The 23,690-nt window shown below is 67.6% G+C and overlaps 2 protein-coding genes across 2 annotated transcripts; one reads left to right on the forward strand and one right to left on the reverse strand.

Annotated features, from left to right (window-relative positions):
* Positions 1 to 655: 655 nt before the first annotated feature.
* Positions 656 to 11,131, forward strand: LOC148590916 (ragulator complex protein LAMTOR1-like). The gene is made up of 5 exons (XM_088538313.1): positions 656 to 703; positions 3,489 to 3,631; positions 5,279 to 5,356; positions 5,430 to 5,556; positions 11,039 to 11,131. The coding sequence occupies exons 1-5, from the start codon at positions 662 to 664 to the stop codon at positions 11,129 to 11,131; spliced, it is 483 nt and encodes a 160-aa protein (XP_088394439.1). The 5' UTR covers positions 656 to 661.
* A 1,260-nt stretch (positions 11,132 to 12,391) lies between these two features.
* On the reverse strand, positions 12,392 to 17,778 carry LOC148590917 (leucine-rich repeat-containing protein 51-like). The gene is made up of 4 exons (XM_088538314.1): positions 17,637 to 17,778; positions 15,715 to 15,914; positions 14,147 to 14,295; positions 12,392 to 12,518 (listed from the first exon to the last, which is right to left on the reverse strand). The coding sequence occupies exons 1-4, from the start codon at positions 17,776 to 17,778 to the stop codon at positions 12,392 to 12,394; spliced, it is 618 nt and encodes a 205-aa protein (XP_088394440.1).
* Positions 17,779 to 23,690: the final 5,912 nt, after the last annotated feature.

Below are 23,690 nucleotides of genomic sequence, written 5' to 3' on the forward strand. Positions count from 1 at the left end.
ACGCGGCCCCGCCCACGCGGGACTAGCCCACGCGGGACATGGCCCCTCCCACAGGGCCCCTCCCACGCGAGACACGGCCACACGGCGCCGCCCACGCGGGGAACCCCCACGCGGGACACGCCCACTCGTGACGCGCTCCCCTCCCCCCACCATTGGCTCCGCGGAGCCGCGCGCGGGCCCCGCCCCTCCACGCGCGACCGCGGCGCCCACGTGACGCGCCCCACGTGACGCGCCCCACGCGCGGGCCCCGCGCGCGGTCACGTGGCGGCCGCAGGCGGGGCAGGGAGGGAGGGCGGGCCTCGCCCCGCCCCCACGTGACGCCGCGCGCGCGCCCTGATTGGCCGCCGCCCACGTGACAGCGGCGCCTTCCGCGGGGGGGAGGGGGACGCGCCCTCTTCGCGCTCCCATTGGCCCGCGCGCTCACGTGACGCGCGGGAGGCGGGGGGGGAGAGCGGGGAGTCACGAGGGCGGAAGCGGCGCGCGCGCGGCGGGGGGGGGTGGGCGGGGCGGGAGGCGTCACGTGGGCGGCGCGGGGGGGCCCCTCGCGGACACCGTAGCGGCCCCTCCCGGGCGCGTTCGCGGCCCTTCCCGGACACCGTAGCGGCCCCTCGCGGACGCCGTAGCGGCCCCTCCCGGACGCCGTAGCGGCCCGGCCGCCGCCATGGGCTGCTGCTACAGCAGCGAGGCCGAGAGCGCCGAGCAGGTGGGGGCGGGGCGGGGGCGGGGCCTGCGGGGGGGCGGGGGGAGGGGACCGGAGCGGGGTGGGGGGGTGGGAGGGGGGGGCGCGGTGGCTGCGGGGGGGGGGAGGGGGGCGGTTATTGGGGCGCTGTCACGTGGGTGTCGCTGCAGGGAGGGGTCGCTTGGAGGGGTGACACTGGGGGTGGCACTGGGGGTGTCACTAGAGATGTCGGGGTGTCACTAGGGGTGTCACTGGGGGTGTCATGGGGCTGTTGGGGTGTCGGGGTGTCACAGCAGTGTCAGGGTGTCACTGGGGGTGTCACTGGGGGTGTCAGGGGTGTCACTAGAGGTGTCACTAGAGGTGTTGGGGTGTCACTAGGGGTGTCTGGGGGTGTCACTAGAGGATTCACGGGGGTGTCGGGGTGTCACGGGGGTCTCGGGGTGTCACTAGGGGTGTCACTGGGGGTGTTGGGGGTGTTGGGGTGTCAGGGGGGTGTCACAGCAGTGTCAGGGTGTCACTGCAGGTGTCACTAGGGGTGCCCGAGGGTGTCAGGGGTTGTCACTGGGGTGTCACTAGAGATGTCGGGGTGTCACCAGGGCTGTCACTGGGGGTGTCAGGGGTTGTCCCTAGGGGTGTCACTAGAGGTGTTGGGGGTGTCACTGCGGGTGTCACTAGGGGTGTCAGGGGGTGTCAGGGATTGTCACTGGGGTGTCACAGCCGTGTCAGGGTGTCACTGGGGTGTCACTGGGGGTGTCAGGGGGTGTCACTAGGGCTGTCACTAGGGGTGTTGGGGGTGTCACTGCGGGTGTCACTGCAGGTGTCACTAGGGGTGCCCGGGGGTGTCAGGGGTTGTCACTAGGGGTGTCACTAGAGATGTCGGGGTGTCACTGGGGTGTCACCAGGGCTGTCACTGGAGGTGTCATGGGGGTGTTGGGGTGTCAGGGAGGTGTCACAGCAGTGTCAGGGTGTCACAGGGGGTGTCACTAGGGCTGTCACTAGGGGTGTTGGGGGTGTCAGGGGTTGTCATTAGGGGTGTCACTAGAGATGTCAGGGTGTCACTGGGGTGTCACTAGGAGTGTCAGGGGGTGTCACTAGGGCTGTCACTAGGGGTGTTGGTGTCACAGGGGGTGTCAGGGGTGTCACTGGGGGTGTTGGTGTCACAGGGGTCTCGGGGTGTCACAGGGGGTGTCACTGGGGGTGTCCAGGGGTGTCAGGGGTGTCACTGGGGGGTGTCACAGGGGGTGTCAGGGGTGTCACTGGGGGTGTTGGTGTCACTGGGGGTGTTGGTGTCACAGGGGGTGTCACTGGGGGGTGTCACAGGGGTCTCGGGGTGTCACTAGGGGTGTTGGTGTCACTAGGGGTGTTGGTGTCACAGGGGTCTCGGGGTGTCACTGGGGGTGTCACTAGAGGTGTCACTAGGGGTGTTGGTGTCACTGGGGGTGTTGGTGTCACTGGGGGTGTTGGTGTCACTGGGGGTGTCACCCCCGCGCGGATGCAGGTGGCAGCGGGGGGAGGGGCTGTCCCTGCAGGGGCTCCGGGGGCTGTTGGGAATTTCGGGAAGGGGCTGCGGGAGGGGGAGGGGCGGGAGAGACCAGGAAGCACCGGGAAAAGCGGGAAAGCCGAAAAATGGGAAAGCCAAAAAGCGGGAAAACCAGAAAGCGGGATAGCCGAAAAATGGGATAGCTGAAAAGTGGGATAGCCAAAAAGTGGGAAAGCCAAAAAGTGGGAAAGCCGAAAAGTGGGATAGCCAAAAAGTGGGAAAGCCAAAAAGTGGGAAAGCCGAAAAGTGGGATAGCCGAAAAGTGGGAAAGCTGCAACATGGGGAAGCAGACACGTTGGATAGCCGAAAAATGGGATAACTGGAAAATGGGACAGCTTGAAAATGGGGAAGGCCAAACATGGGGAAACTGCAAATGGGAAGGGATGGGATGGGGAAGGGTCGGGATGGGGAAGCGTCAGGACAGGAACTGTTGGGATGCGGAAGGATCAGGATAGGAAAGGTCGGGATGGGGAAGGGTCGGGATGGGAAGGGTCGGGACAGGGAAGGGCAGGTTGGGAAGAGTCGGGATGGATCGGGATGGGGAAGCGTTGGGATGGGAAGGGGAAGGCCGGGAAGGCCGGACTGGAGCCGCGGGCAGCGGCGGCTCCGTCCCCATTCCCGTCCCTGTCCCTATCCCGGTCCCCATCTCCGTCCCCCTCCCTGTCCCGTTCCCATTCCCGTTCCCGTCCCGTTCCCGTCCCTGTCCCATCCCGTTCCTGTCCTGTTCCCATCCCGTTCCCATCCTGTTCCCGTCCCGTTCCCATTTCCGTTCCCGTCCTGTTCCCATCCCGTTCCCATCCCGTCCTGTTCCCGTCCCGTTCCCATCCCGTCCCCGTCCCATCCCCATTCCCGTCCCATTCCCATTCCCATTCCCGTTCCCGTCCCATTCCCATTCCCGTTCCCGTCCCTGTTCCCATCCTGTTCCCATCCCCATTCCCGTCCCATTCCCATTCCCATTCCCGTCCCGTTCCCGTCCCATCCCCATTCCTGTCCCGTTCCCGTTCCCGTCCCATTCCCATTCCCGTTCCTGTTCCCGTCCCGTTCCCGTCCCGTTCCCATTCCCGTTCCCGTTCCCGTTCCCATTCCCATCCCGTTCCCATTCCCATCCCCATTCCCGTTCCCGTCCCGTCCCCGTCCCATCCCCATTCCCGTTCCCGTTCCCATCCCGTTCCTGTCCCATCCCCATTCCCATCCCGTTCCCATTCCCATTCCCGTTCCCGTCCCATTCCCGTTCCCGTTCCCATCCCGTTCCCGTTCCCGTCCCGGCAGGAGGAGGAGACGAAGCGGCTGCTGGAGCCGGCCGGCAGCCCGGGCGGGAAGGCGTCCGGAGCGGAGCCGAGCGGGAGCAGCGCCCCGGCCGCGCGCACGGACGAGCAGGCGCTGCTGTCCTCCATCCTGGCCAAGACCGCCATGTGAGAATCGGGAATACCGGGAATACCGCTGGGAATGCCGCTGGGAATGCTGCTGGGAGTGGGGAATGCTGCCGGGAACAGGGAATGCCGCCGGGAGCAGGGAATGCCGCCGGGAGCAGCGCCCCGGCCACGCGCACGGACGAGCAGGCGCTGCTGTCCTCCATCCTGGCCAAGACCGCCATGTGAGAAACGGGAATACCGGGAATACCGCCGGGAATGCTGCTGGGAATGCTGCTGGGAGCGGGGAATGCTCCCGGGAGCGGCGCCGGGAACAGGGAATGCTGCTGGGAGCGGCCCCGGGAGCGGGGAATGCCGCCAGGAGCTGGGAATGCCGCTGGGAGCAGCGCTGGGAGCAGGGAATGCCGCTGGGAGCTGGGAATGCTGCCGGGAGCGGCGCTGGGAACAGGGAATGCTGCTGGGAGCGGCCCCGGGAGCGGGGAATGCCGCCAGGAGCAGCACCAGGAGCGCCGGGAGTGGGGAATGCTGCCAGGAGCAGGGAATGCCACCGGGAGCAGCACCGGGAGCAGGGAATACCGCTGGGAGCGGCACTGGGAGCAGGGAGCGCAGCCTGGAGCGCCGGGAGCAGGGAATGCTGCCGGGAGCAGCATCAGGAGCAGGGAGCGCCACTGGGAGCAGCACTGGGAACGCCGGGAGCAGCATCAGGAGTGCTGGGATCGGGGAGCTGCGGCCGGGAGCGCCAGGAGCACCAGGTCCGGAAGCGCTGGGTCCGGGAGCGCTGGGAACAGGGAGTCGGGTCCAGGAGAGTCCGATCCAGGGAGCCGGATCCAGGGAGTCTCGTGTGGGAGCGCCGGATCCGGGGGCTTCGTGTCCAGGATGTGCTGGATCCAGGAGCGCCGGCTCCGGGATTGGCCGGGGCTCCGTGTCCGGGACACGCTGGATCCGGGATGGGACAGGGCCCCGTGTTGGGATGCACTGGATCCGGGAGCGCTGAGTCTGGGATGCGCCGGATTCGGAACCCTGTGTCCGGGACACGCTGGATCCAGGATGCATCGGGGCCCCGTGTTGGGATACACCGGGTCCGGGATGTGCCGAGGCTCCATGTCTGGGATACACTGGGTCCGGGATGTGCCAGGGCTCCGTGTTGGGATGTGCCAGGTCTGGGATGTGCCGGGGCTCCATGTCTGGGATACACTGGGTCCGGGATGCGCCGGGTCCAGGATGCGCCGGGGCTCTGTGTTGGGATGTGCTGGATCCGGATGTGCTGGGTCTGGGATGTGCTGGGGCTCCGTGTTGGGATGTGCTGGATCCGGATGCGCCGGGTCCGGGATGCACCAGGTCCCTGTGCCCGGACCCACCGGATCTGGGTGCGCTGGGTCTGGGATGCACCGGGTCCAGGATGCGCTGGGGCTCCGTGTTGGGATGTGCTGGATCCGGGATGCGCCAGGTCCGGGATGCTCCGGGTCCCCGTGTCCAGACCCGCCGGATCTGGATGCGCCGGGTCCGGGATGCTCTGGGGCTCCATGTTGGGATGTGCTGGATCCGGGATGCGCCGGGTCCGGGATGCTCTGGGGCTCCGTGTTGGGATGTGCTGGATCCGGGATGCTCCGGGTCTGGGATGCTCCGGCGCTCCGGCTCCGTTCCCGGCGCCGTTCCCGGTGCCCGTCGTGACTCCGCTCCGTCCCGCAGCAACATCATCGACGTGTCGGCCGCCGACTCGCAGGGCATGGAGCAGCACGAGTACATGGACCGCGCGCGGCAGTACAGGTGAGCGCGGTGTTCCTGGCGTTATTCCCGCGGCATTCCCAGCGGCATTCCCGGCATTCCCGGATTTCCGCAGCACGCGCCTGGCCATGCTGGGCTCGTCCCTCGCGCACTGGAAGAAGCTGCCGCCGCTGCCGTCGCTGACCAACCAGCCCCACCAGGTGCTGGCCAGCGAGCCCGTGGCGCGCGGGGACCTGCTGCAGGTGGGCGCGGGGACACGGGGTGGCACTGGGGACACGGGGTGGCACTGGGGACACGGGGTGGCACCGGGGACATGGGGCAGCGCTGGGGACACGGGTGGCACTGGGGACACCAACACTGGGGACACGGGGTGGCACCGGGGACATGGAGCAGCGCTGGGGACACGGGTGGCACTGGGGACACGGGGTGGCACCGGGTACACCAACACTGGGGACAGCAACACTGGGGACACGGGATGGTGCTGGGGACACCAACACTGGGGACAGCAGGTGGCACTGGGGACACCAACACTGGGGACACGGGGTGGCGCTGGGGACACGGGTGGCACCGGGGACATGGAGCAGCGCTGGGGACAGCGACGTGGCCTTGGGGACACCAACACTGGGGACAGCGACGTGGCCTTGGGGACACGGGGTGGCACTGGGGACACGGGGTGGCACCGGGGACACCAACACTGGGGACACGGGGTGGCACCGGGGACATGGGGCAGCGCTGGGGACACGGGTGGCACTGGGGACACAGGGTGGCACCGGGGACACCAACACTGGGGACATGGGGTGGCACCGGGGACATGGGGCAGCACTGGGGACATGGGGTGGCACTGGGGACACGGGGCAGCGCTGGGGACACGGGTGGCACCGGGGACACGGGGTGGCACCGGGGACACCAACACTGGGGACATGGGGTGGCACCGGGGACATGGGGCAGCACTGGGGACACGGGTGGCACTGGGGACACCAAGACTGGGGACACGGGTGGCACCGGGGACACGGGGTGGCACCGGGGACATGGGGCAGCGCTGGGGACACGGGTGGCACTGGGGACATGGGGTGGCACCGGGGACATGGGGCGGCACTGGGGACACGGGTGGCACTGGGGACATGGGGTGGCACTGGGGACACCAACACTGGGGACACAGGGTGGCACTGGGGACACAGGGTGGCACCGGGGACACCAACACTGGGGACATGGGGTGGCACCGGGGACACGGGGTGGCGCTGGGGACACGGGTGGCACTGGGGACATGGGGTGGCACCGGGGACACCAACACTGGGGACGCCAACACTGGGGACACGGGTGGCACTGGGGACACAGGGTGGCACCGGGGACACCAACACTGGGGACATGGGGTGGCACCGGGGACATGGGGCGGCGCTGGGGACACGGGTGGCACTGGGGACATGGGGTGGCACCGGGGACACCAACACTGGGGACGCCAACACTGGGGACACAGGGTGGCACCGGGGACACCAACACTGGGGACATGGGGTGGCACTGGGGACACCAACACTGGGGACACGGGATGGCACTGGGGACACCAAGACTGGGGACACAGGGTGGCACCGGGGACACCAACACTGGGGACACCAAGACTGGGGACACAGGGTGGCACTGGGGACACGGGGCAGTGCTGGGGACACCAACACTGGGGACACAGGGTGGCGCTGGGGACAGCCAGGGTGGCACCGGGGACACGGGGTGGCCTTGGGGACATGGGGTGGTACTGGGGACACGGGGTGGCCTTGGGGACAGCCAGGGTGGCACCAGGGACACGGGGTGGCACCAGGGACACAGGATGGTGCTGGGGACATGGGGTGGTGCTGGGGACACCAACACTGGGGACACAGGACAGCACTGGGAACACAGGGTGGCACCGGGGACACAGGGTGGCGCTGGGGACACGGGGTGGCCTTGGGGACAGCCGGGGTGGCACCGGGGACACCAACACTGGGGACACAGGGTGGCACTGGGGACACGGGGTGGCGCTGGGGACACCAAGGCACTGGGGAGGTGGTGCTGGGGACACCGGGTGGCACCGGGGACACCAACACTGGGGACATGGGGTGGCACCGGGGACACGGGGTGGCCCTGGGGACACGGGGTGGTGCTGGGGACACCAACAATGGGGACACAGGACGGCGCTGGGGACACCAATGCGCCAGGGACAGCCAGGGTGGCACCGGGGACACGGGGTGGCCTTGGGGACAGCGAGCAGCGCTGGGGACACCAACAATGGGGACACAGGGTGGCACTGGGGACACGGGGTGGCCTTGGGGACACAGGGTGGTACTGGGGACACAGGGTGGTGCTGGGGACACCAACACTGGGGACACTGACGCACTGGGGACAGCCAGGGTGGCACCGGGGACACGGGGTGGCCTTGGGGACAGCAGGCAGCGCTGGGGACACCAACAATGGGGACACAGGGTGGCACTGGGGACACGGGGTGGTGCTGGGGACACGGGGTGGCCTTGGGGACACAGGGTGGTACTGGGGACATCCAGGGTGGCCTTGGGGACACGGGGCAGCACTGGGGACACCGGGTGGCGCTGGGGACAGCCAGGGTGGCACCGGGGACACGGGGTGGCCTTGGGGACATGGGGCGGCGCTGGGGACACCGGGCAGCGCTGGTGACACGGGGTGGCCTTGGGGACACTAGGGTGGCACTGGGGACACGGGGCAGCACTGGGGACAGCCAGGGTGGCCTTGGGGACACCAGATGGTGCTGGGGACACGGGGTGGTGCTGGGAACATGGGGTGGTGCTGGGGACACCAACACTGGGGACACGGGGTGGTGCTGGGGACACGGGGCAGTGCTGGGGACACCAAGGCACTGGGGACACCGGGTGGTGCTGGGGACACCAACACTGGGGACAGCAACGTGGCCTTGGGGACAGCCGGGATGGCACCGGGGACACCAACACTGGGGACATGGGGTGGCACTGGGGACACGGGGTGGCACTGGGGACAGCCAGGGTGGCACCAGGGACACGGGGTGGTGCTGGGGACACGGGGCAGCCTTGGGGACACAGGGTGGCCTTGGGGACACAGGCTGGTGCTGGGGACACCAAGGCGCTGGGGACACGGGGCAGCCTTGGGGACATGGGGCGGCGCTGGGGACTCTGGGGTGGCACTAGGGACACCAAGGTGGCACTGGGGGGACGGGGCAGCACTGGAGACAGGGAGTGGCCTTGGGGACACGGGGCAGCCTTGGGGACACCAAGGTGGCACTGCGGACACAGGGTGGTGCTGGGGACACCAAGGTGGCGCTGGGGACACAGGGTGGCCTTGGGGACCTTGAGGGGGTACTGGGGACACCCCACATGGCCCTGGGGACATGGGACAGTCCTGGAGACACTGGGGTGGCCTTGGGGACACAGGGGCAGCACTGGGGACATGGGGTGGCCTTGGGGACACGGGGCGGTGCTGGGGACACGGCACAGTGCTGGGAGCCCTGAGGTGGCGCTGGGGACACCCCCAGGGGCCCTGCATGGCCTTGGGGACATCCAGGGTGGCCCTGGGGACACGGGGCAGCCCTGGGGACCCCAAGGTGGCACTGAGGACAGGGGGTGGCCTTGGGGACACAGGGCAGCACTGGGGACACTGGGGTGGCCTTGGGGACATGGGGTGGTGCTGGGGACACACCAGGGGCCTTGCATGGCCTTGGGGACATCCAGAATGTCCCTGGGGACACAGGGTGGCACTGGGGATACCCCCAGGGGCCCTGCATGGCCTTGGGGACATCCAGAGTGTCCCTGGGGACATGGGGTGGCGCTGCAGACACCGGGGTGTCCCCGGGGACACCAAGGCAGTGCTGGGGACATGGGACAGCACCCTGCATGGCCTTGGGGACACCAAGACGGCGCTGGGGACATCCAGGGTGTCCCTGGGGACATGGGGCGGTGCTGGGGACACCGGGGTGGCATTGGGGACATGGGGCAGCGCTGGGGACACCGGGGTGGCCCTGGGGACACAGGTGGCCTTGGGGATGCCAAGGTGGCCTTGGGGACGCAGGGTAGTGCTGGGGACATGGGGTGGTGCTGGGGACACCGGGGTGGCACTAGGGACACACCAGGGGCCCTGCATGGCCTTGAGGACATCCAGGCTGGCCCTGGGGACACGGGATGGCACTGGGGACATCCAGGGTGTCCCTGGGGACACCAGGGTGGTGCTGGGGACACCAAGGCAGCACTGGGGACACCCCGCATGGCCTTGGGGACACCAAGGAGGCACTGGGGACATCCAGGGTGTCCCTGGGGACACGGGGCGGTGCTGGGGACACTGGGGTGGCCTTGGGGACACGGGGTGGCCTTGGGGACACAGGGCGGTGCTGGGGACACTGGGGTGGCCTTGGGGACACGGGGTGGCACTGGGGACACAGGGCAGTGCTGGGGACACTGGGGTGGCCTTGGGGACATGAGGTGGCGCTGGGGACCCTGAGGTGGCGCTGGGGATACCCCCAGGGGCCCTGCATGGCCTTGGGGACATCCAGGGTGGCCTTGGGGACATGGGGCAGCGCTGGGGACACCGGGGGTGGCGCTGGGAACACCAAGGCAGCGCTGGGGACATCCAGGCTGGCCCTGGGGACACAGGTGGCCTTGGGGATGCCAAGGTGGCCTTGGGGACGCAGGGTGGTGCTGGGGACAGCCAGGGTGGCACTGGGGACACCGGGTGGCACTGGGGACACGGGGTGGCCTTGGGGACACTGGGGTGGCACTGGGGACACGGGGCAGCGCTGGGGACACCGGGTGATGCTGGGGACACCGGGTGGCGCTGGGAACACCGGGTGATGCTGGGGACACTGGGGTGGCACTGGGGACACGGGGCAGCGCTGGGGACACCAAGGCGCTGGGGACATGGGGCAGCCTTGGGGACACGGGGCGGCGCTGGGGACACCGGGTGGTGCTGGGGACACTGGGGTGGCCTTGGGGACACAGGGTGGTGCTGGGGACACCAGGCAGTGCTGGGGACACTGGGGTGGCACTGGGGACACAGGGCAGCCCTGGGGACACGGGGCGGTGCTGGGGACCCTGCGGTGGCGCTGGGGACACAACAGGGGCCTTGCACGGCCTTGGGGACATCCAGGCTGTCCCTGGGGACACAGGGTGGCACCGGGGACACCCCGCGTGGCCTTGGGGACATCCAGGGTGGCCCTGGGGACACCGGGGTGGCACTGGGAACACCAAGGCAGCGCTGGGGACATCCAGGCTGGCCCTGGAGACACAGGTGGCCTTGGGGATGCCAAGGTGGCCTTGGGGACACGGGGCGGCGCTGGGGACAGCCAGGGTGGCACTGGGGACATGGGGCAGCGCTGGGGACACCAAGGCGCTGGGGACATGGGGCGGCGCTGGGGACACCGGGTGGTGCTGGGGACACTGGGGTGGCCTTGGGGACACAGGGTGGTGCTGGGGACACCAGGCAGTGCTGGGGACACTGGGGTGGCACTGGGGACACAGGGCAGCCCTGGGGACACGGGGCGGTGCTGGGGACCCTGAGGTGGCGCTGGGGACACACCAGGGGCTTTGCACGGCCTTGGGGACATCCAGGGTGGCCCTGGGGACACTGGGTGGCACTGGGGACACCCCGCATGGCCTTGGGGACATCCAGGGTGGCCCTGGGGACACAGGGTGGCACCGGGGACACCCCGCGTGGCCTTGGGGACACCGAGGCGGCGCTGGGGACATCCGGGCTGTCCCCGCGCAGGTGGCGCGCGTGGCCGCGTACGCGCGCAGCGCCCTGTCCCAGATCCGCGTGGACGCCAAGGAGGAGCTCGTGGTGCAGTTCGGCATTCCCTGAGCCCGGAACGCAGCCGGAGCCGGAGCAGATCCGGAGCGGATCCGGAGCAGAGCTGGGAAGCGGAGCCGGGAAGCGGAGCCGGATCCGGGCCCGGCCGCTCCGGCGCTCGGAGCCTCCCGGGGACGTTGGCGGCGCCGGCCCCGTCCTTCCCGCTCCATAAACGCGTTCAGCCGGCGCCGGCTCCTCTCGTGCGCCGGGACGCGGCCCTCGGATCGGGAATTGCGGCCGGATCCCGCGGGGGAGCTCGGAGCACTCCCCGTGGAGCCGCGTTCCGGATGGGGAAGGAGGCGCCGCGGGATGCGGAGGCCGCTGGGATGGGGCTCCCCAAGCGGCTTCCCGAGGCCTCCGCTTCTCCCGCGGCTTTTCCGCACGGAGCCGCATCCCGATCCCGGTGCCGCGGGAAGCGCGGCCGGTGCGGAGCGTCCCGGTGCTGCATCCCGATCCCACGTGCGCCGGCCCCATTCCTGGTGCTGCATCCCGATCCCATGTGCGCTCATCCCGATCCTAGCGCCACGTCCCGATCCCGCCTGCGCTGGCCCCATTCCCGGTGCCTGTTCGGAGTGTCCCAGCACCGTGTCTCCTTTGCCATGTCCCGTTCCCCTTTATTCCAGGCGCCGCGCAGCTCCGCTGTCCCCGCTCCAGCGCTCTCCCTGTTCCCGTTCCCATTCCCGGCTCCTTCACCGTGTCCCGGCTGGGCCCCCTTTATTCCAGGCGCCCAGCTCCGCTGTCCCCATTCCCATTCCCATCTCCTTTGCCGTGTTCCAGCCGGTCCCCCTTCATTCCAGGCACCTCTCTCCACTGTCCCTGTTCCCGTTCCCATTCCCAGCTCCTTCACCGTGTCCCATTTCCCTTTATTCCATGCGCCACGCAGCTCCACTCTCCCCATTCCCATTCCCAGCTCCTTCACCGTGTCCCATTTCCCTTTATTCCATGCGCCGCGCTCCGCTCTCCCCATTCCCATTCCCGGCCGGTCCCTGTTTATTCCGTGCGTTTCCCGGCTCCGTTCCCGCTCCGGCGCTGCCGCGTGGCCGCGCTCCGCTCTCCCCATTCCCATTCCCGGCTCCTTCCCGGTTCATTCCGTGCGTTTCCCGGCTCCGTTCCCGCTCCGGCGCTCCCGCGCGGCCGCGCTCCACTCTCCCCATTCCCATTCCCGGCTCCTTCCCGGTTTATTCCGTGCGTTTCCCGGCTCCGTTCCCGCTCCGGCGCTCCCGCGCGGCCGCGCTCCGCTCTCCCCGTTCCCATTCCCGGCTCCTTCCCGGTTTATTCCGGGCGTTTCCCGGCTCCGTTCCCGCTCCGGCGCTCCCGCGCGGCCGCGCTCCGCTCCTGCCGGGTGACGCCGCTGAAGTCCAGGGATCGGAGCTGGGGCAGCGCGGCCAGGACGTAGCCCCTGCGGAACCGTGAGCCGGAGCCGCCGGAGCCGCCGGAGCCGCCGGAGCCGCCGGAGCCGCCGGGGGAGGGAGCGGGAACGCCGGGAACGCGCGGGGCCAGCAGGAGCAGTGGGAGTGAGTGGGAGCGAGTGGGAGCGAGTGGGAGGGAGTGGGAGGGAGTGGGAGTGAGTGGGAGTGAGTGGGAGCGAGTGGGAGCCAGTGGGAGCGAGTGGGAGTGAGTGGAGCGAGTGGGAGTGAGTGGGAGCCAGTGGGAGTGAGTGGAGCGAGTGGGAGTGAGTGGGAATGCACAGAGTGAGGGGAGCGAGTGGGAGCGCATGGATCAAGTGGGAGCCGGAGTGCACGGATTGGGCGGGAACGGGAGCACAGGGATCGGGCAGGAGCGGGAGTGCACGGATTGAGTGGGATGGGGCGCACATGGATCGGGCGGGATCGGGGCACATGGATTGGGCAGGATTGGGGCACATGGATTGGCTGGGATCGGGTGCACATGGATCAGCCGGGATTATGTGCACATGAATCAGGTGGGATTAGTGCACATGGATCGGGTGGGATTGGGCACACATGGATTGGCTGGGACGCGGCGCACATGGATCAGGTGGGATTGGGTGCACATGGATTGGGTGGGATTGGGTGGGATGGGGCGCACATGGATCGGGGCACATGGATGGGGCGGGATTGGGGCACATGAATCGGGTGGGACGAGGTGCACGTGGACCGGGTGCACATGGATGAGGCGGGATCGGACGGGATGGGGCGCACATGGATGGGGCGGGATGCAGCACACGTGGATCGGGTGGGATTGGGGCGCATGGATGGGGCGGGATCGGGGAACATGGATCGGGCGGGATGCGGCGTGCGCGGATCGGGCAGGAGCGGGAGCGCAGGGATCGGGCGGGAGTGGGAACGCAGGGCCGCGGCGCGTGTGGATCGGGGTACATGGATGCGGCGGGATTGGGCGCACATGGATCAGGTGGGATGTGGCGTGTGTGGATTGGGCGGGATCAGGGCATCTGGATCGGGCAGGATGGGGCGCGCGTGGACTGGGCGGGAGCGCAGGGATCAGGTGGGATCGGGAGTGGGAGTGCAAGGATCGGGCGGGATCGGAATCCGGAGCACAGGGATCGGGTGGGATTGGGATCAGGGCACATGGATGGGGCGGGACGGGGTGTGTGTGGATCAGGCAGGAGCAGGAGCACAGGGATCGGGGGGAACGGGATCAGGAGCGCAGGGATCAGGTGGGATCGGGAGTGGGAGCGCAGGGATCGGGCGGGATCGGGAGCGCAGGGATCGGGCAGGATTGGGAGTGCAGGGATCCGGTGGGATCGGGAGCGGGAGCGCAGGGATCAGGTGGGATTGGGATCAGAAGCGCAGGGATCTGGCAGGATTGGAAGCGCAGGGATTGGGCGGGATCAGGAGCGCAGGGATTGGGCGGGATCAGGAGCGCAGGGCCGCAGCACACGTGGATCGGGCGGGATCAGGGCACATGGATGGGGCAGGACGGGGTGCGTGTAGATTGGGCAGGAGCGGGAGCACAGGGATCGGGTGGGATCGGGATCAGGAGCGCAGGGATCGGGCGGGATCGGGACCAGGGCACACGGATCCGTCGGGATGGGGACGGGGCCGGCACCTGTATCCCGCGCGCTCCTCCACGGGGTTCCCGTGCAGCGTGAGGCGCCGCAGCCGCGGCAGCGCCGCCAGCTTGTCCACCTCGGCCAGGCTGCCGATGCTGTTCCCGTGCAGGTCCAGGCGCTGCAGGCTGCGCAGCCCGGCCAGCGCCTGCGGGACGGGACGGGATGCGGGACGGGATACGGGATGAGGGATGGGATACGGGACGGGATGCGGGATGAGGGACGGGATGAGGGACGGGATGCGGGACGGGATACGGGAGCGCCCACGCGAGACATCCCTGCACCGCTACACAGGGCTCCTGTCCCGTCTCTTCCCGTCCCAAACCTCCCATTCCAGCCCATCCCAACACAACCGTCCATCGCACACCAACCCTCCCATCCCATCCCATCTCATCCCATCCCATCCCAACGCTGTCATCCCATCTCATCGCATCCCAACACAACCATCCATCCCACCCCAACCCGCCCATCCCATCTCATCTCGTCCCACCCCAACACAACCCTTCCATCCCACTCATCCCATCCCATCCCATCTCATCCCATCCCATCCCAATGCTGCCATCCCACCTCATTCCAACCCAACACAACCATCCATCCCACCCCAACACCACCATCCCATCTCACCTCATCCCATTCCAATGCTATCGTCCCATCCCAACACAATCCTCCCATCCCATCCCAACCCTCCCATCCCAACACAACCATCCCATCCCACCCCATCCCAACACAACCATCCCATCCCACCCCAACACAATCATCCCATTCCATCGCACCCCAACATAACCATCCCATCCCACCCCAACACAACCATCCCATCCCTTCCCAACACAATTCTCCCATCCCATCCCAACCCAACACAACCATCTGACCCCATCCCAACACAACCATCCCATCCCATCTCATCCTATCTCATCCCATCCCAACGCTACCATCCCACTCCATTGCGCCCGAACACAACCATCCCATCCCAACACAACCATCCCATCCCACCCCATCCCAACACAACCATCCCATCCCATCCCAGCACAACCATCCCATCCCACCCCATCCCAACACAACCATCCCATCCCATCCCATCCCAGCACAATTCTCCCATCCCTTCCCAACACAATTCTCCCATCCCAACACAACCATCTGAGCCCATCCCAACACAACCATCCCATCCCATCTCATCCCATCTCACCCCATCCCAATGCTACCATGCCACTCCATCGCGCCCAAACACAACCATCCCATCCCAACACAACCATCCCATCCCACCCCATCCCAACACAACCATCCCATCCCATCCCACCCCATCCCAACACAACCATCCCATCCCATCAGCACAATTCTCCCATCCCAACCCAACCCAACACAACCATCCCATCCCATCCCAGCACAATTCTCCCAACCCAACCCAACCCATCCCATCCCATCCCATCCCAACCCATCCCATCCCATCCCATCCCAACACAACCATCCCATCCCATCCCAGCACAATTCTCCCATCCCACCCCATCCCACCCCATCCCATCCCACCCCATCCCACCCCATCCCATCCCATCCCGCCCCGTTCCGTGCGCACGGGGTCGATGCTGGGCAGGCGGTTGAAGGACAGGTCGAGCCAGCAGAGGCGCTCGGGGAACTCGAGCAGGCGCTCGAGCGCGGGCGGCAGCGCGGCCAGGCTGCGCAGCGCGTTGTTGTTGAGGCGCAGCGCCGCGCCGACGAGACGGCCGCGTGGGGAGCGCGTGACGGGACCCGCGCGGGGGTCCTGGGACAGGAGATCTGCGGGAATACAGCATGGATCCCATGGGACATCCCCATGGAACGGCCGCGCGGGGAGCGCGTGACGGGGCCGGCACGGGGATCCTGCGACAGGAGATCTGCGGGAATACAGCATGGATCCCATGGAATGATCCCGTGGAATGATCCCCATGGAACATCGCCATTGAATGATCCCATGGAACGGCCGCGCGGGGAGCGCGCGACGGGGCCGGCACGGGGGTCCTGGGACAGGAGATCTGCGGGAATAGAGCATGGATCCCATGGGACATCCCCATTGAATGATCCCATTGAATGATCCCATGGAATGATCCCATGGAACATCCCCATTGAATGATCCCATGGAACGGCCCCACGGGGAGTGCGGGCAACAGGGCTGGCATGTGGATCCTGCGACAGGAGATCTGCAAGGGATGGGGAGTATGGAATGATCCCGTGGAACATCCCTATGGAATGATCCCCATGGAACGGCCCCGCGGGGAGCACGCGGGGGCAGCACGGGGGGCCTGAGACAGGAGATCTGCAAGGGATGGGGAGTATGGAATGATCCCATGGGACATCCCCATGGAACGGCCCCATGGAATGATCCCGTGGGACATCCCCATTGAACGATCCCGTGGAATGATCCCGTGGGACATCCCCATGGAACGGCCCCGCGGGAAGCACGCAGGGGCATCGCGGGGATCCTGCGACAGGAGATCTGTGGGGACGGGAGAGTATGGAATAATCCCATGGAATGATCCCATGGAATGATCCCGTGGGACATCCCCATTGAACGATCCCATGGAATGATCCCATGGGACATCCCCATTGAACGATCCCGTGGAACATCCCCATTGAACGATCCCATGGAATGATCCCATGGAATGATCCCATGGGACATCCCCATGGAACGGCCCCATGGAATGATCCCGTGGGACATCCCCATTGAACGATCCCATGGAATGATCCCATGGGACATCCCCATGGAACGGCCCCATGGAATGATCCCATGGGACATCCCCATTGAACGATCCCATGGAATGATCCCATGGGACATCCCCATTGAACGATCCCATGGAATGATCCCATGGGACATCCCCATTGAATGATCCCGTGGAACATCCCCATTGAACGATCCCATGGAATGATCCTGTGGGACATCCCCATTGAACGATCCCATGGAATGATCCCGTGGAACATCCCCATTGAACGATCCCATGGAATGATCCCATGGGACATCCCCATTGAATGATCCCGTGGAACATCCCCATTGAACGATCCCATGGAATGATCCTGTGGGACATCCCCATTGAACGATCCCATGGAATGATCCCATGGGACATCCCCATTGAATGATCCCGTGGAACATCCCCATTGAACGATCCCATGGAATGATCCTGTGGGACATCCCCATTGAACGATCCCATGGAATGATCCCATGGGACATCCCCATTGAATGATCCCGTGGAACATCCCCATTGAACGATCCCATGGAATGATCCTGTGGGACATCCCCATTGAACGATCCCATGGAATGATCCCGTGGAACATCCCCATTGAACGATCCCATGGAATGATCCCATGGGACATCCCCATTGAACGATCCCATGGAACGATCCCATGGAACGATCCCACGGCCCATCCCCACGGAACATCCCCCGTCCTGCCCCATCCCATCCCATCCCATCCCACCCCATCCCGTCCCGTCCCGTCCCGTCCCGTCCCATCCGGTCCCGCTCTCACCGCGCACGGAGGCGGCTCCGCGGAAGGAGAAGTCCAGGGGGGCTCCCGGGGGCTGCCAGGGCTCCCAGCGCCGGTAGAGGGCGACGGGGCCCGGCCCGGAGCCAGCGCGGCCACGGGGACGGGGACGGGGCGGCTGCGCCATGGGGGGACGGGGGACACGGGGGGACCCTGCGCACACGGGGGGACCCTGACCCACGGGTGTCCCCTTGACCCACGGGTGTCTCCACGTGTCCTCCTGCCCCATGGAGATCCCCTTGACCCACACATGTTCTCCTGTCCCCACACGCGTCACCACGTGTCCTCCTGCCCCATGAGTGTCCTCCTGACCCACTCGGGTCACCACGTGTCCTCCTGACCCACGGGTGTCACCATGTGTCCTCCTGCCCCACATGTGTCCTCCTGACCCACTCGTGTCACCACGCGTCCTCCTGACCCATGCATGTCCCCCTGACCCACGGGTGTCACCACATGTCCCCCTGACCCACGGGTGTCGCCATGTGACCTCCTGACCCACATGTGTCCTCCTGCCCCACGGGTGTCTCCTTGACCCACACACGTCACCACATGTGCCCCTGACCCACGGGTGTCACCACGTGTCCTCCTGCCCCACGGAGATCCCCCTGACCCACACGTGTCCCCTTGACCCACACACGTCACCACATGTCCCCCTGACCCACGGGTGTCACCATGTGACCTCCTGCCCCATGAGTGTCCTCCTGACCCACGGGTGTCCCCTTGACCCATGGAGATCCCCCTGACCCACGGGTGTCCCCTTGACACACACACGTCACCACATGTCCCCCTGACCCACAGGTGTCACCACGTGTCCTCCTGACCCACGGGTGTCACCATGTGACCTCCTGACCCACGGGTGTCTCCACGTGTCCTCCTGCCCCATGGAGATCCCCTTGACCCACACATGTTCTCCTGTCCCCACACGCGTCACCACGTGTCCTCCTGCCCCATGAGTGTCCTCCTGACCCACGGGTGCCCTCCTGTCCCCACACGTGTCCCCACGTGTCCCCCTGACCCCCACATGTCCTCCTGTCCCCACGCCTGTCACCACGTGTCCTCCTGCCCCATGAGTGTCCCCCTGACCCACACGTGTCCCCTTGACCCACGGGTGTCGCCATGTGACCTCCTGACCCACATGTGACCTCCTGCCCCACGGGTGTCCCCCTGACCCACACATGTCACCACATGTCCCCTGACCCACGGGTGTCACCACGTGTCCTCCTGACCCACGGGTGTCCCCCTGACCCACTCGTGTCCCCTTGACCCACAGGTGTCACCACGTGTCCTCCTGCCCCACGGAGATCCCCTTGACCCACACGTGTCCTCCTGACCCATGGGTGTCCCCACGTGTCCTCCTGACCCACTCGTGTCCCCCTGACCCACGGGTGTCACCACGTGTCCTCCTGCCCCACGGAGATCCCCTTGACCCACACGTGTCCTCCTGTCCCCACACGCGTCACCACGTGTCCTCCTGCCCCATGAGTGTCCCCCTGACCCACAGGTGTCACCACATGTCCTCCTGACCCACGGGTGTCACCATGTGACCTCCTGACCCACTCGTGTCCCCCTAGACCCACAGGTGTCACCACGTGTCCTCCTGACCCACAGGTGTCACCATGTGACCTCCTGACCCACACGTGTCCCCTTGACCCATGGGAGTCACCACGTGTCCCCCTGACCCATGCGTGTCCCCCTGACCCACAGGTGTCACCACGTGTCCTCCTGCCCCACGGGTGCCCTCCTGTCCCCACACGTGTCCCCACGTGTCCCCCTGACCCCCACATGTCCTCCTGTCCCCACTCGTGTCACCACGTGTCCTCCTGCCCCACGGAGATCCCCTTGACCCACGGGTGTCCTCCTGCCCCACGGGTGTCGTTCTGCCCCACAAGTGTCCCAATGACCCACGGGTGTCCCCTGCCCCACGGGTGTCACCACGTGTCCCCCTGTCCCCACTCGTGTCCCCTGTCCCCACTCGTGTCCCCTTGACCCACTCGTGTCCCCGTCCCCTCCGCGCTCCCGCTCACCCCGCCCCGCGCGCCGCGTCGCCACGGCAACCAGCGCCCCGCCCCTGCGCGCGCAGGGGCCGCTGGGAGCGCGCGGGTCCGGCTCAGCCAATGGGCGGTGCGCGGGTTCGGTTCAACCAATGGGCGGCGCGCGGGGCCGGCGCAGCCAATGGGCGGCGCGCGGGGGTGGTTCCAGCCAATGGAGAGAGCTCGGGGCGGCTCCAGCCAATGGAGAGCGCGCGGGGGCGGTTCCAGCCAATGGGCGGTGCGCGGGGCCGGCTCAGCCAATGGGCAGCGCGCGGGTCCGGCTCAGCCAATGGGCGGTGCGCGGGGGCGGCTCCAGCCAATGGGGAGCGCGCGGGGGCGGTTCCAGCCAATGGGCGGCGCGCGGGGCCGGCGCAGCCGTTTGAACCGGGTCCGCGCGCGGCGGCTCCGGGGAATACGGTAGGAGGGGGGGGGAGGGGCTGGGGGCGCCGCGAACCCCCCGGGAGGGGACAGAGACCCCGAGGGGGGGGGGGGAGCGGCACCACGTGACCTCCCCCCCCCCCCCCCCGCAATGGAGCCGCGGGGGGGGGGCGGGAATGGACCGGGATGTCCCGGGAATGGACCGGGAATGGACCGGGAATGGGCTGGGAATGGACCGGGAATGGACCGGGATGTCCCGGGAATGGACCGGGAATGGACCGGGAATGGACCGGGATGCGCCAGGATGTCCCGGGATTCGCCGGGGGGGACGTCCCTGGGAGACCTCCCGGGATGCGCTTGGATGTCCTGGGATGGGCCGGGATGCACCGGGATTCTTTGGAATGCACCGGGATTCTTTGGAATGCACCGGGATGTGCCGGGAGGCGCTGGGATCTGCCAGGGTGCACTGGGATGTGTCGGGATGCTCTGGAAGGCACCGGGATGCACCGGGATGCACCGGAATCCACCGGGATGCTCCGGGATGCACCGGAATCCACCGGGATGCTCCGGGATGCTCCGCAGCCTGGAAGGGCCCTTGGGAAGCGGCCGGGAGGCCGGGAGCCGCTCCGGGGGCTGCTCTTCCCGCATGGCCCGCGGGCCCACAGGGAGCGGCCGGGAATGCCGAGCCGGGAATGCCGAGCCGGGAATGCCGAGCGGCGGCGGGAACTGCAGGGAAACGGGAGGGAATGGGAGGGAACAGGAGCGGGAGCGGAGCTGGGAGCAGCCCCGGGATGTGGATGCGGATGGGGCCGGAGCCGGGAGCGCGCACGGAGCTGCCTGGAAAACTGCGACCAGGCCGGGCTCTTCTCCGCAATTCCCATGGATAGGGATAGGGAATGGCCTGGAATGGCGCCGGGGAGGCTCAGGTTTGTGAAGCCTCGGAAGAGGCGGCGGAGCTCCGGGAACGCGTGGATGGGGCATCCCGGGATGCGGATCGGGATGCGGCGGCTCCGAGGTCGTTTCCCAGCCCGGGCATTCCGTGATTCCCGCATGGATCCGTCCCCGGGAGCTCCGCGCGGCCCCTGCGGATCCCTGGAGCTCTGGAGCGGGATCCCGGGAGCTCCGGAGCGGGATCCCTGGAGCTCCGGAGCGGGATCCCGGGAGCTCCGGAGGGGGATCCGGCCGCGGCGCTCCCGGCCTTTCCCGGCATTCCCGGGCATTCCCGTCGGGACGGCTCCTTTAACGCGGCCGTGACGTGCGGTGGCCTCCGGCCAGGAAGGGGCCGGCGCCCGCGCTGCTCCCGCCGGGAATGCCCAGGGCCCCGGGACGGCGCCGCGCGCGGTAGGAGCCGCGCGGATCCGCCGGGAACGGGAACGGAGCCGGAGGAGCGGGAAAAGCGGGAGGAAGGGGGGGCAGCGCCGGGGGGATCCCCGTTCCAAGAGGATCCCGGTTCCGAGGGGATCCCGGTTCCGAGGGGATCCCGGTTCCGAGGGGATCCCGGTTCCGGGGGGGTATCCCGGTTCCGGGGGGTATCCCGGTTCCGGGGGGGAATCCCGGTTCCGGGAGCAGATCCCGGTTCCGGGGGGGAATCCCGGTTCCGCGGGATCGGGCCGCGCTCGCCCACATCCGGGTCCCGCGCGCGGCTCTTGTCCGTCCCGGTTGTTGTCGGGATCCGGAAGGGCCCCCCCGGCTGCTCCGTAACGCTTGCGTAACGCCGGAGCGGCCTCCCCTTCCCGGCCTCCCATTCCCGGCCTCCCCTTCCCAACCTCCCCTTCCCAACTCCCCTTCCCAACCTCCCCTTCCCAACTTCCCCTTCCCAACTCCCCTTCCCAACTTCCCCTTCCCAACTCCCCTTCCCAACTCCCCTTCCCAACTCCCCCTTCCCGACCTCCCCTTCCCGGCCTCCCCTTCCCAACTCCCCCTTCCCGACCTCCCCTTCCCGACCTCCCCTTCCCAACTTCCCCTTCCCGGCCTCCCCTTCCCGGCCTCCCCTTCCCAACTCCCCCTTCCCAACTCCCCTTCCCAACTCCCCCTTCCCGACCTCCCCTTCCCAACTCCCCTTCCCAACCTCCCCTTCCCAACTCCCCTTCCCAACCTCTCCTTCCCAACTCCCCTTCCCAACTTCCCCTTCCCAACTCCCCTTCCCAACTCCCCTTCCCAACTCCCCTTCCCGACCTCCCCTTCCCAACTCCCCTTCCCAACTTCCCCTTCCCAACTCCCCTTCCCAACCTCCCCTTCCCAACTTCCCCTTCCTGGCCTCCTTCCCAACCCCCTTTCCCGGCCTCTTTCCCAGCCTCCCCTTCCCGGCCTCCCCGTGGCCTCCCCGGCAGCCACCTCCTCCCTCCCCAGGGGTATCCGGAAGGAGGGAACAACGGGATATCCCGGAGCTGCCCGGGTCGGGATCCGGGTGGAGGGAACCCCGGACACCCCCCCCCGGGAACGCTCGCGCGGGGCTGGGCGATCCCGGGGCTTTCCCTGGATTTGTTCCCGGGCGGGAAGCGCCGCCGGGAAACGCTCCGTGGATCCCCGCGCCGCGTTCCCGGGGGAATGGGGGTCACGCGGCCGCAACCGCGGCGCTTCCCAGCGCATTCCCGGCGGGAAGGGCCCGCAGGGACGCGCTTGCTCCCGGGATGCGCTCGCTCCCGGGATACTCTCGCTCCTGACACACTCCCGGGATGCGCTCCTGGGATGCGCTCGCTCCCAGCACATGGAACACGCTCCCGGGATGCGCTCATTCCCGGCACACGGGACGTGTTCCCGGGATGCGCTCCCGGGATGCGCTCGCTCCCGGCACATGGAATGCGCTCTTTTCCAGGATGCGCTCCCGGGACGCCCTCGCTCCTGGCACACGGGATGCGCTTTTTCCCGGGATGTAATCCCGGGACACGCTCCCTTCCAGCATGTGGGACGCGCTCCCTCCTGGAATGTGCTCCCTCCCAGGATGTGCTCCCGGGATGCGCTCGCTCCCGGCACACGGGATGCGCTTGGTCCCGGGATGTGCTTACAGGATGCACTTGCTTCCAGCATATGGGATGCGCTCATTCCCGGGATGCGCTTACGGGATGCACTCACTTCCAGCACATGGGATGCGCTCGCTCCCGGGACGCTCTTGTTCCCGGGATGCGCTTGGGGGACGTGATCGTTCCCAGCACCTGGAATGCGCTCATTCCCAGGATGTGCTCACGGGACGCACCTGCTCCCGGCACACGGGATGCGCTCGTTCCTGGATGCGCTCCTGGGATGCGCTCGATCCCGGATGCGCTCCCAAGACGCGCTCACTCCCAGCACCCAGGATGCGCTTATTCCCAGGATGTGCTCCCGGGAAGCGCTCGCTCCCGGGATGCGCTTGTGCCCGGACATGCTCGCTCCCGGGATGCGCTCATTCCAGGATGCGCTCCCGGGATGTGTTCGTTTCCGGATGCGCTCCTGGGAAGCGCTTGCTCCCGGAATGTGCTTGTTCCTGGACGCGCACATTCCCGGACGCACTCGCTCCCGGGATGTGCTCATTCCCAGGATGCGCTCCCGGGATGCGCTCGTTCCCAGATACGCTCATTCCCAGATGTGTTCCCGGGACGTGCTCCCTCCTGGGATGCGCTCGCTCCCGGATGCACTTCCAAGATGCGCTCACTCC

This window comes from Tinamus guttatus, unplaced genomic scaffold (assembly GCF_059628265.1).
Source record: "Tinamus guttatus ecotype Peru unplaced genomic scaffold, ASM5962826v1 Tinamus_guttatus_pri_ptg001000l, whole genome shotgun sequence".
NCBI classification, from domain to species: Eukaryota; Metazoa; Chordata; class Aves; order Tinamiformes; family Tinamidae; genus Tinamus; species Tinamus guttatus.